This window comes from Impatiens glandulifera, chromosome 8, assembly GCF_907164915.1.
Source record: "Impatiens glandulifera chromosome 8, dImpGla2.1, whole genome shotgun sequence".
NCBI classification, from domain to species: domain Eukaryota; kingdom Viridiplantae; phylum Streptophyta; class Magnoliopsida; order Ericales; family Balsaminaceae; genus Impatiens; species Impatiens glandulifera.
This window is the reverse complement of record NC_061869.1, coordinates 13,980,345-13,991,774: the sequence shown is the minus strand read 5'-3', so window position 1 is coordinate 13,991,774 and position 11,430 is coordinate 13,980,345. Positions and strand designations below refer to the sequence as shown.

At 35.4% G+C, this 11,430-nt stretch overlaps 1 protein-coding gene across 1 annotated transcript; it reads left to right on the top strand.

Annotated features, from left to right (window-relative positions):
- Positions 1-2,370: 2,370 nt before the first annotated feature.
- Positions 2,371-8,894, top strand: LOC124913043 (protein NRT1/ PTR FAMILY 5.5-like). Its single transcript, XM_047453668.1, has 4 exons — positions 2,371-2,395; positions 2,463-3,219; positions 8,130-8,230; positions 8,368-8,894. Exons 1-4 carry the CDS (start codon positions 2,371-2,373, stop codon positions 8,892-8,894), a joined length of 1,410 nt encoding a protein of 469 aa, XP_047309624.1.
- The last annotated feature ends 2,536 nt before the right edge of the window (positions 8,895-11,430 follow it).

The window sequence follows — 11,430 nt, the reverse complement described above, 5'->3', positions numbered from 1 at the left end:
ATCTAGATATATAAGAACCCGTTCCGATTTGATAGAAAAAAAATTAATTTTCAGGATTACTGGGCTCTTCACCTTGTTGTTCTCAGCTTGAATTTCTAAATCACCGTCCTTCAACTTCAGCTTTGGAATCCTCAGCAACTTTGGATTCCTCAACAACTTTGGATTCCTCTATATCAACCTTTAAATTCTCTTATTTCTCTTGATTAGTCTGAGTATATTCCTCTCTATTTTAATCAGAAACCACTTCAGCTTGATTTGATTGCGATTCCTCAACTATATCTTCAACATGATTAGGCTAAGGTTCCACCTCCTTTTCCGTACTACTTTTTCTTGTACAAAATTTTCTTTATCTTTTGTTTCATGTTTTTTAAACACATTTCCTCTTTGATTATAGGTACATATGTTTCATTTTTATGCATCTTTACTTTCTGACTTTTGTGAATTATTTTATCCTCTTCCTTAGCCAAATCACATTTTGGGCTTAAATGTTGGAAGGTATTACAAAAAGGGAATCTGTCTGTCTCCACTCATAAGTGATTTTTATGACAGTATGTTTTTCTTTTTTGTCTACTACTTTCATACTTTTTGGTAGTGTGCTTCTAGGATGCACCACAATGCTAATTCTAGAAAATGATAGGTGCTCTCCTTCTTTATTAATTGAGTCCATGTATAATGGTCTGCTCAATAAACCTGCAAAGTGACTAATGGATTCAGAATTGTACATATGTGCAGGTATATTCTAAAGCTTGAACCATATTTGTGCCGTATCTTTTGGTTTACTCAACAGGTTCAAGTCTTTAGACCATTTTTCAACTTTATACAATTGTATCCTATATATGTATGCCCATTTCCTAGATTTTCCTTCAGATTAGATCCCTTCTTGAATTTAAGGAAATATAGATCATGGACATTTGTTGAAATCTTATCCAGCCCTTTCCTTCCCATTGCTTCAAAAATGCATATTTTTAATTGGTAAGGATACTATTTTTTTTCCTATATAGTTTCCCACAACTATATTTTCCCATTCATTTATACAATTTCCTCTACTTCAATAGGAAATTTAAATTCAAATGAAAAATTCAGTACCTCCACTTTTATCTGTGTATTGCCCAAGTAGATTTTCCTTTTATAGGCATGATCTTTTGACTTTTTTGCATTGTTCTTCTTCTAGACTTCATTAGTTCTCCATGTCGAGTTCTCCTGATAGTAAATGACTTAGATTTGAGAGCCTTCATCAATTTCTTCATTGTAGCAGCTGACCATTGAACAATTTTTTCATATTCTTATTTTTTCAACAGATTACAGTCTTGAAGATAGTGGATGTTGAGTTAAATTGTAATCTGTTGTGTTTTGCCCTTATTAATGACAATTTCTCTCATTTTGATTGCATAAGGAGATTAGTAATCTTATTCTTAAGCCCAAATAGATTAACTCTTTCATTATAGCGTATCTTCCAAACTACTTTATTATCCCCCTGTTTTCCTGTATTATTTTTTTCAAGAAATTTTTCATTGCTTACTTGTGTTGTTATCCTACTGTTCTTTACTAACTTCTTCAACAATTTTTTAAATTTCTTTTATTGATGTTTCCTTAATTCCTTCTAGCATAAACTCACTGACTTCTTTAGATGTATTACTTTTGTTCTTCCTTTTCCCATAATGGCATAAACAGAGTAATAGAATAGAGTAATTGTAAAACCCCAAGAGATGATCACAGATAAACCGCAATCGATGGCAAATTCCAGCGGCGTTTACAAATACACAAGAAATTCTAGACTAGCAACACTTAATGAACGACGCAAGTTAATAACGGGTCGCCCGTGCTGATCGTGCCGTAACGCTTGTGCCGGTCGCGCCTCCTTTGATTAATGGTGATTCCGAGACCGATTTGATGACTTACGGTGCAGAACAAAATCGTATCGTCCGTGCTGATCGTGTCTTTTTGTCTGTGCCTATCGTATCGTTGTGCCGGTCGTGTGGTGTCCGCTATGTCCCAGTGAGGAAAATGTTCATTATGAAAATAGCCTAATAACTACAATAGACAAATATTTTATTTAATATATATAAAATATGAATTCTCATTCGATGGTCATTTGGTACTGGAATTTAAATATTTGATGAGTAATTTTTTTTAAATAGTTTAAAGAAATATTTATTAAATAAAAAAAGTTCAATAGCATATGTATTAATTTATTAGTTAAGCTAGATGTTAGATGTGCTATAACTTATAATAATGTCAACTATCTACCAAACGCGGAATTCATTCTTCGTATTCAACTATCTCATATAATCAATTACTGAAGTATAATCTATAAATACATCAACTCTCTACATTCTCTTCTCATCATAGTTATCATTCTCATTCTTCAAGATGACGTTCTTTCCTAAACTAATAGGTAATTTACTCACATTCTTCTGTTTGTTTTTGTATAAAACTGATTTGATTCTGTGTTTGATTTACAGTACTGATGTGGGCCGACTTACTAGCGTTATATGTGATGTGGATGATGATGTTTTACTTAACAAATGTATGGAAACTCGGGTTCACTCACGCCGCCGCAATCGTAAACATCTTCACCGGAGCATGGACCATGATGCTTTTACCTATGGAATATTTGGTGGACGCATTCATGGGAAGTTACTTAATCTTACTTCTTTCAAGCATATCTTACAGTCTTGGTATGGGTTTTTTATGGATGTCAACTCCCCCAATTCTGGGTAAATCCCACGGTCTTTGCGGCGAATATCTGCCCGAATGTATAGGAGATGAACAAAGAGTTCTATTCTATGCCGGTCTAGCTTTGATAGCTATTGGTCTTTCCGGTCATTTGGTTTCTTTGGGTCCTTTTACGGCCGCACAATTCACTGAAGACATGCTTGAAAACATGACCGGTAAATCGATTTGTATCATGTTTTTATTCTCGTACTTGGCGATACTTGTTCCATTTGGGTCGATTATTGCGATATCGTACGTGAAGGCTTGGTCGTTTCGGTTCGGGTTGTCTGCGTTGTGTACGGTGGTGGGTACATTAGTGTTCTTTGTTGGTTCGTGTTCGTATAACTATATTGGACCTCAAGGAAGTCCTTTGACAACTTTTTTTAGAGTGTTCTATGCTGCTGTTTCTAAGATTTTTTATAGACGACCCAAGAATGTTAAGGATTTATACGAGATACCTGATCTTGATGAACATCAATTGATTCCTCATAGCCGTAGTCTCAGGTTTGTCTCTTATTAATGATCTAAAAAGTATTTCACCATGCATAAATTAGAGTTTGAGGCTTGAATACTAGGCAGGGGCAGTTGTGTCCCGAAGGTTCGGATACCCGAAAGAACCAAACCCATCGGTTCGATTTCGGGTAGGTCGGAATTGGTTTGGTACCCAATACAAAAAATCATCTACAAAAATTGAAATTCAATATTCATTTACAAACTCTCATTTTATAATATTACATGAACTATTTCAAAAAAAATTAATAAATATTATTTGTTAGAAATCATGATATATTTTAGTTATTAGTCTTTTTTTGAGAAAAAAAGTTATTTTTTTACCATTTTTTTTATTGTGCTACATAAAATTATTTAGATGAATGATTTTTTGATAATATTTTTATCTTTTGATATATGACAAAATCGCATACAAAACATGCTCACAATTATATTGGAAAAAAAAACAACCTAAAATGGATATAAGGGTTGAAAATGATTTATCATTCTTCTTGTGTTTTCTTTTTAAGTATTTGTCAATGAAGAGTGGTGACAATCTTATTGCCATAAATATGTTGCTAATTGGTCAACTTTGGCCATCTTCTTCATTTTGCATGTGTAGATTATGGGTTAATTAGACATAATAATCTTTGACTTATATTATGTTATTTTGAAAACAAATTTGTTCTTATAAAACAACTATTTGTTATCATTTAAGGCAAAATTTTTGTTATCAAACTTGAGCTTTAAAGCTCTTTGACTTTAAACATACCATTTGGATCCCATTCCTTGTCAAAATGGTTCTAATATGTACCTAATTAATACTTTTTATTTGTTTTTTCTTTTAGGTGTTTAGACAAGGCTGCAATCATATTGCCAAGAATATCAACAGAAGAACAAGCAAAGAATAGATGGATGTGGGGGAAAACCCTGACAGAACCACAAAAGAAGAAAACAAAAGAATGAACACTAACAGAATTTGATAACGGAGTTCGGCCAAAATGTTGCCTACGTCTCCGAGCACTAAGGCTATCAATTAATAAGGAAGAAGAGATACAAATTTGGGTGCAATAAACCAAAGAGGGGAGAGTTTCTTTTATACACTAAGAAACTTCCCCAACTCCCATCATCTTCCGATGTGGGATTTCTGCTAATTGTGAATATAGTTTCTTTTATATACTAAGAAACTTCTTTCACTCCCATTATCTTCCGATGTGGGATTCTAATTGTGCCAAAAACAACAAATCTCCACCTTGGCACAATATCCAAATACTAATTCTTCAATATTAAAAATAGTCCTTCAGTGCTTCCAATTGGCGCTCTTCAGCGCCGACTCAAACGCGGAAGATGTTTACCAAATCTAAACAATTAGATTTGGTTTTCCCCATGTCTTTCATCTCGAACTCTTTACCCAATTGAACCTTCAACTTGTCAACTTCATATTGGCTTTTTGATGCTATCAACATATCATCAACGTACAAGAGTAGATAGATGTAAGACTCATCTTGCAATTTGCGCAAATACACACATGAACTGAATCTGCTTCTTGTGTACTTGTGCTCCATCATAAACTTGTCAAGTCGCTTGTACCATTGTCTCGACGATTGCTTCAACCTGAACAATGATCTGTTCAACTTGCAAACCCAATTTTCTTTATCAGCAACATTGAATCCATCTGGTTGATAAATGTAGATTTCCTCATTCAAATGACTGTGTATGTCTGCGGTCTTCACATCTGGTTGAGCTAGCTCCAAATTCATCTGCGCTACCAAGGCCAACAAAATTCTAATGGAAGAGTGTTTAACAACAGGAGAAAGTACCTCATTATAATCACCTCCTTCCTTTTGAGCGTAGTCTTTAACTACCAATTTTTCCTTGTAGCGAACATTAAATTTTTCAGGAAATCCTTCTTTCTTAGCAAAGATCCATTTACCACCAATAGCCTTCTTCCCTTTTCGTAGATGCGTCAACTTGCATGTCTCATTCTTCTGAATAGATTGCATCTCATCTTCCATAACACCTCTCCTTTTTCCATTTTCAGTACTTCGACTGACATCTGGAAAAGTGGATGGAACATCATCTACGACTAGAAGTGCATAGGCCGCCATGTCAACAAACCGACCTGGTTTTTGAATAACTCGTCTTGGCCTATTCACAGCAATTGATTCACTTTGTTCTGAAGGTTCTTGGGTCAGAACCTCTTCCTCATTTAACTCTTCGTCTGTCGTCGGAGAGTCACTTCTAGTTGGACTTATCTTTATCTGCTCAAACTCCACCTGTTGCGGAGTACAATCAATCTTGTCTGGTGTTACCTTATTCAACATTGAATAATCATCAAAAGTAACATCTCTTCTGATAATGGTTTTCTTTGCATCCAAACACCAGAGGCGATACTCTTTAACTCCTGTAGTAAATCCCATAAAAAGAGCCTTCTTTCCTCGTGGATCCAAATTTGATTCAACTCCATGATAATATGCAATAGAACCAAAAATATGCAAACAATCATAATCAGTTGCAGGTTTTCCAGACCATACCTCTAATGGAGTCTTGCCACCAAGTGCAGATGATGGTAGGCGATTTACCAAATGTTGAGCGTATGACACAGCTTCTGCCCAAAATTTCCTGTTTAACCCAGCATTAGACAACATACATTGAACTTTCTCCACCAATGTCCTGTTCATACGTTCCGATACTCCATTCTGCTGTGGTGTTTTTCTAACTGTGAAGTGTCGAACTATGCCACACTCTTGGCATAACTTCTGGAATGGATCATTCTTGTATTCTCCACCGTTATCAGTCCGGAGAACTTTGATCTTTCTTCCTGTCTCGTCTTCAACTTGAGTTTTCCATTTAAGAAAAATCTCAAACACTTCACCTTTGTTCTTCATAGTAAACACCCAAACTCTTCTGGAAAAATCATCAATAAAAGTAACAAAATAATGTCTACCTCCAAGAGAAGGAGTCTTGGCAGGTCCCCAGACATCTGAGTGCACATAATCCAAAATGCCCTTAGTATTATGCATAGCAGTGCCAAATTTTACTCGCCTTTGTTTTCCCAGAATACAATGTTCACAAAAATCTAACTTACAAACTTTTGTACCTTTCAATAATCCTTGCTTGACAAGAGTTTGCATAGATTTCTCACCAGCGTGCCCCAATCGCATATGCCATAACTTTGTTGCCTCTAATTCCTTACTACTCCCGGAAGTTGATACACATGATGTCCCATTAACTGTACTACCTTGATAATAATACAAATTATTACTCTTCCTGATAGCTTTCAACATCACTAGCGCTCCAGATATTACCTTAAGAACTCCATTTTTCAATTTCACATGTAGGCCTTTCGACTCCAAGGCCCCCAAAGAAATGAGATTCTTTTTCATATTCGGTATGTACCGAACATCTCTAATAATTCTGGTGGATCCGTCATCATTCCTCAGCTTGATTGAACCTATCCCCTTTATTTTACATGTATTAGCATCTCCCATGTAAACAACTCCACCATCTAGCTCCTTAAAGTCAAAGAACCACTTTCGAACTGGTGTCATATGATAAGTGCAGGCTGAGTCCAATATCCACGCATCAGGATGTGATGTTGTGTGTGACATCGATAAAGAGTATTCTGAATCTGCATCACCTTTGTTTTCTGCAACATTCGCATCTTCAGAATCTTTCTCTTTCTTCTTCAACTTTGGGCAGTTAATCTTCCAATGTCCTTTCTCACGACAGAAAGCACATTCATCTTTGGCAACTCTACTTTCAGATCTTCTTCCTTTCCCTTTTGATTTGCTCTGCTGACGGCCCCTAACCATCAATGCTTCATCTGCTGTACCTACTTTGCTTTTCCTTTTATCCTGCTTTCTCAATTCATGACTATATAAAGCAGAACTTACAGCATCAAGAGAAACATTTCCCTTCCCATGAAGTAACGTTGTTTCTAAGTGTTCAAATTCATCAGGAAGGGACGATAGCAACATCAAAGCCAAGTCTTCATCCTCAAACCTAACGTCAAGGTTTAACAAATCCGCTACTAACTGATTAAACTTAGTTATATGCTCATTCATCGTAGTACCTGATTGGTATTCAAACCGGAACCGTCGCTTCTTCATAAGGAGCTTATTCTGACCACTCTTCTTCAGAAACTTGTCCTCCAATGCTTGCCACAGTTTCTGTGCAGAAGTTTCATTCTTCACAGCATACTTTTGCTCTCTGGACAGGCACGACCGAATTGTTCCGCACGCCAACCGATTCATGATACTCCACTCTTTTTCTTCTATACCATCTGGCTTTCCGACCTCAATAGCAACATCTAGACCCTACTGAAAAAGACAGTCTAGAACCTCACCTTGCCACATGCCGAAATGCCCAGTTCCATCAAAGATCTCCACCGCAAACTTCAAATTCGACATCGGTGTCCTCGTCCAGGATGACGAAGGAGTTGACGCCCCTTTTGAAGACTCCACCATGCCAAGGACGAACCTTCGGCTCTGATACCACTTGTTGGGGAAAACCCTGACAGAACCACAAAAGAAGAAAACAAAAGAATGAACACTAACAGAATTTGATAACGGAGTTCGGCCAAAATATTGCCTACGTCTCCGAGCACTAAGGCTATCAATTAATAAGGAAGAAGAGATACAAATTTGGGTGCAATAAACCAAAGAGGGGAGAGTTTCTTTTATACACTAAGAAACTTCCCCAACTCCCATCATCTTCCGATGTGGGATTTCTGCTAATTGTGAATATAGTTTCTTTTATATACTAAAAACTTCTTTCACTCCCATTATCTTTCGATGTGGGATTCTAATTGTGCCAAAAACAACAATGGAGACTATGTAGAGTCACAGAAGTGGAAGAGATCAAGATGTGTCTAAGATTGATCCCAATAGGCATAACCTTCATTTTTTGTGGTGTGGTTTCAGCCATTGGGAACTCATATTTTCTAATCCAATCAAACCACCTAAACGAAAAACTTGGTCGCCTCCCGATCCCAGCCACACTTCTCTTTGTCATATACGACTCGGCAAAGACTCAATTCGGAGACCTATATATATAACAAACTCGCAAACAAATTAGGTGGATCAGGGTCGAGACATTACGCTCCGCCAATTGGTATCGCAATCTCAATGATATTTTCGGTTATTTGTTGTGTTGTGGCAGCGAAAGTTGAAGCTAGACGGCTAGGCATTGTGATTAGCCACGGTTTGATCGATAAGCCAGATGACAAAATCCCCATGTCAATATTCTGGCTACTACCACAGTTTGTTCTTCTAGGGGCGGTAGATGGGATACTCGAAACAAGCTTGTGTGATTTCTTAATGGATCAAGTCGGGCCATCAATGCAAGGACATATACTTCAATTTGCTTTTGGGGTTTTGGGGATGGGACATATGGGGAGTGTGTTGGCGGTTTATGTAGCTGGAAAGGTTAGCGAAAAAGGAGGGAAGATAGGGTGGTTTCAACATACTTTGAATAAGAGTCGTCTCGATAAATATTATTTGACTTCAGCATGGCTAAGTGCAGTGAATCTTGGGATTTATGTGGTGATGGCGTTGTTATTTGCGTATCAGAAGTCGAGAATTGAGGAAGATCAAGAGGCTCCGGAGGAGGAAGAAGACGAGAATGTGGGAGGAAACGGTAGCCAAGGTCCTTTCCAAGACGATGCTCAATGTTTTTGTTGTTGTTAAGGAAGATCTAAATGTTAAATCTGTACAAACTCTTATTTATTTTTGAATGTTCAATTTGTTTGTTTTATAATTTGTATTAGTTTTGTTTGTGATTCTCTTAGTTTCAGTTGTTATGTTATGCCACTTTGTGTCCTTATTCTCTCCCCATTTTTAATAAACAATACTTGGTTTGTTTTGTATGAAGATTAGGTTAGAGGGGGACAGCTATTATATTTAAAATGTAATAATTTATTTTATATATAATCTATCATATAAATTAAATATACATATTTTGAAAATATAATATAAAAGTGGTATATATTATGAAACAAATAGTGTACCACATTTAAGAAAATTTATATAAATATATAAGAATTAACTACCATTCAAATTAGTGTGTACTAGATTTTTGATTGAGCCGATTGAATCTGTCGAAGCTCGGGTAATGTTAAGATGATAGCATTCTAATTTATCACATGTGATTGATGTTATTAAATGTTCGATTATTCCTTCACAACCAAATTATTCACAACAAAATAATAGACACATTATCATTATCTTAAACCGTGTATCTAATCACCTACATCCACATTTACCCAACAACCACTAATGTTTTTTAGTATAATGAGTACCAATAGATAGTAGTCCTGTTAAAAAAAAATCTAAATACAAACAACACCTTCCAAAAAAATGATGGATCGGTCTCCACATCATTGCAAAATATACTAAATTAAATATTCAATTTGACAATGTTGTGTAAATTTAAGTTGTTTTTAATGTGATTTGTTTGTTCCCATTTGTTAACATTGTTATTTATGTTAAAAACTGCTTAAATTTGTTACAAACACATTCTAAAACAACTTAAATTAACACAATAATGTTAAACAAACATTATTAGTTAAAACAACTCACAATAATGAAAACTAATACAACTAAAAAACAATATTTTATATATTTTCCTTAACAACAACAACATTCAACATCGTCTTAAAAAGGATCCTGAGTTCCCGTTCGTTCCCAATTCTCGTTCTCGTTCTCTTGAGGGGTCTCTTGATCTTCCTCAATTCTTGGCTACTGATAAGCATGGTTTTAAAAACCGTTTCGGTCATCAACCCGGTTTTTTAGGCGAACTTCGGTCTGACCGGTCCAACCGGTTGAACCAGTGGTTGAACCGGAACCAATAAATAAATAAAAATTATTTAAAAGTAATACTAATAAATTATAATTGCAAAATATTAAACTTTTACTTTTTAACTATTATATTTTTTTAATTTTTATTTATTGTCTTTCATCTTCCCCACTCCACTGTTGTCTCCATTATTATATTTTTATAATTTTAATTTATTGTCTTATCATCTTTCTCCAATGTTCTTCATTATTATATTTTTTTAACTTTAATTTATTGTCTTATCATCTTTCCCATTGTTGTCTCTCTCTAAATATCATATTCAGGCCGAAAATTCACGATTTTATATTGTCAGATCTTTCCGTAAAAGGTAAGATTATGCTCAATCTCCATCTTAGCTTAACAGATCTATCAGAGGAAAGATAAAATCAGACGAAGGAGCACATGGAGAATGACAAAGATCAACTAAATTTTAACAGATCTGATCAGACGAAGGATTCCTTCGACATAGAATCGATTAATCAGACGAAGTGAAAACATCTTATCCTCTTACTGAAAAATGATTTGAGCTGAGATCGGAGCTGAAGTCTCCCTCCTCACATATCCATCAGAACAGGGTAACCTTTCTAACCGGAATTTTCCGGTTATATTTTCCGGTCGGACCGGATTATGACCGGTTCGAAAGGTTAGCGTATATAAGTCAAAAACCGAACCGCCTATTCCACCGTTTTATGGTCAGACCGGTTAGACCGCCGATCTAACCGCGTATTTCAAAACCTTGCTGATAAGCATGCAACAATGCCATCACCACATAAACCCAAGTTTCACCATACTTAGCCATGCCAAAGTCCAATAATATTTAATGAGCCGACTCTTATTCAACGTATGTTGAAACCACCCCATCTTCCCTCTTTCGCTAACTTTCCCGGCCATGTAAAGCACCAATACACCTTATATTAGTCAAACTAATATTTTAATAAAATAGATAATATATATTAAAATTAATTTTATTATATTCTTTTTTATAAACATAGGAATTTGGATTGAATAATTCTATAATTTTCCCAAATATAGAAATTCAATAACAATTCTCATAAAATTGAAATTTGAAATTGGAATTCCAATACTATTTACACTCATCAAAACGTACCCTTAGGGTCTTCTTCTTCTTTGTCAACGTTACCAATATAAACCACAATTTACATTCTATATAATCTTTTAATCAAATTTGCAATTATGGTTCTTTGAGTTACCTTCACATATTCCGGCTATGTCGCCCAAAATCTAGCATGTGTTGCCTCCAATAAAGCAAGCAGCAACAAGCTATTTGGTGAATGTATATTAGACATCCTAACAAAGCTTAATCATTTTAATTTCTACTAATTTGATAGTCTAACAGTTCACTGTTAATTAAAGACTATATCTGACTAT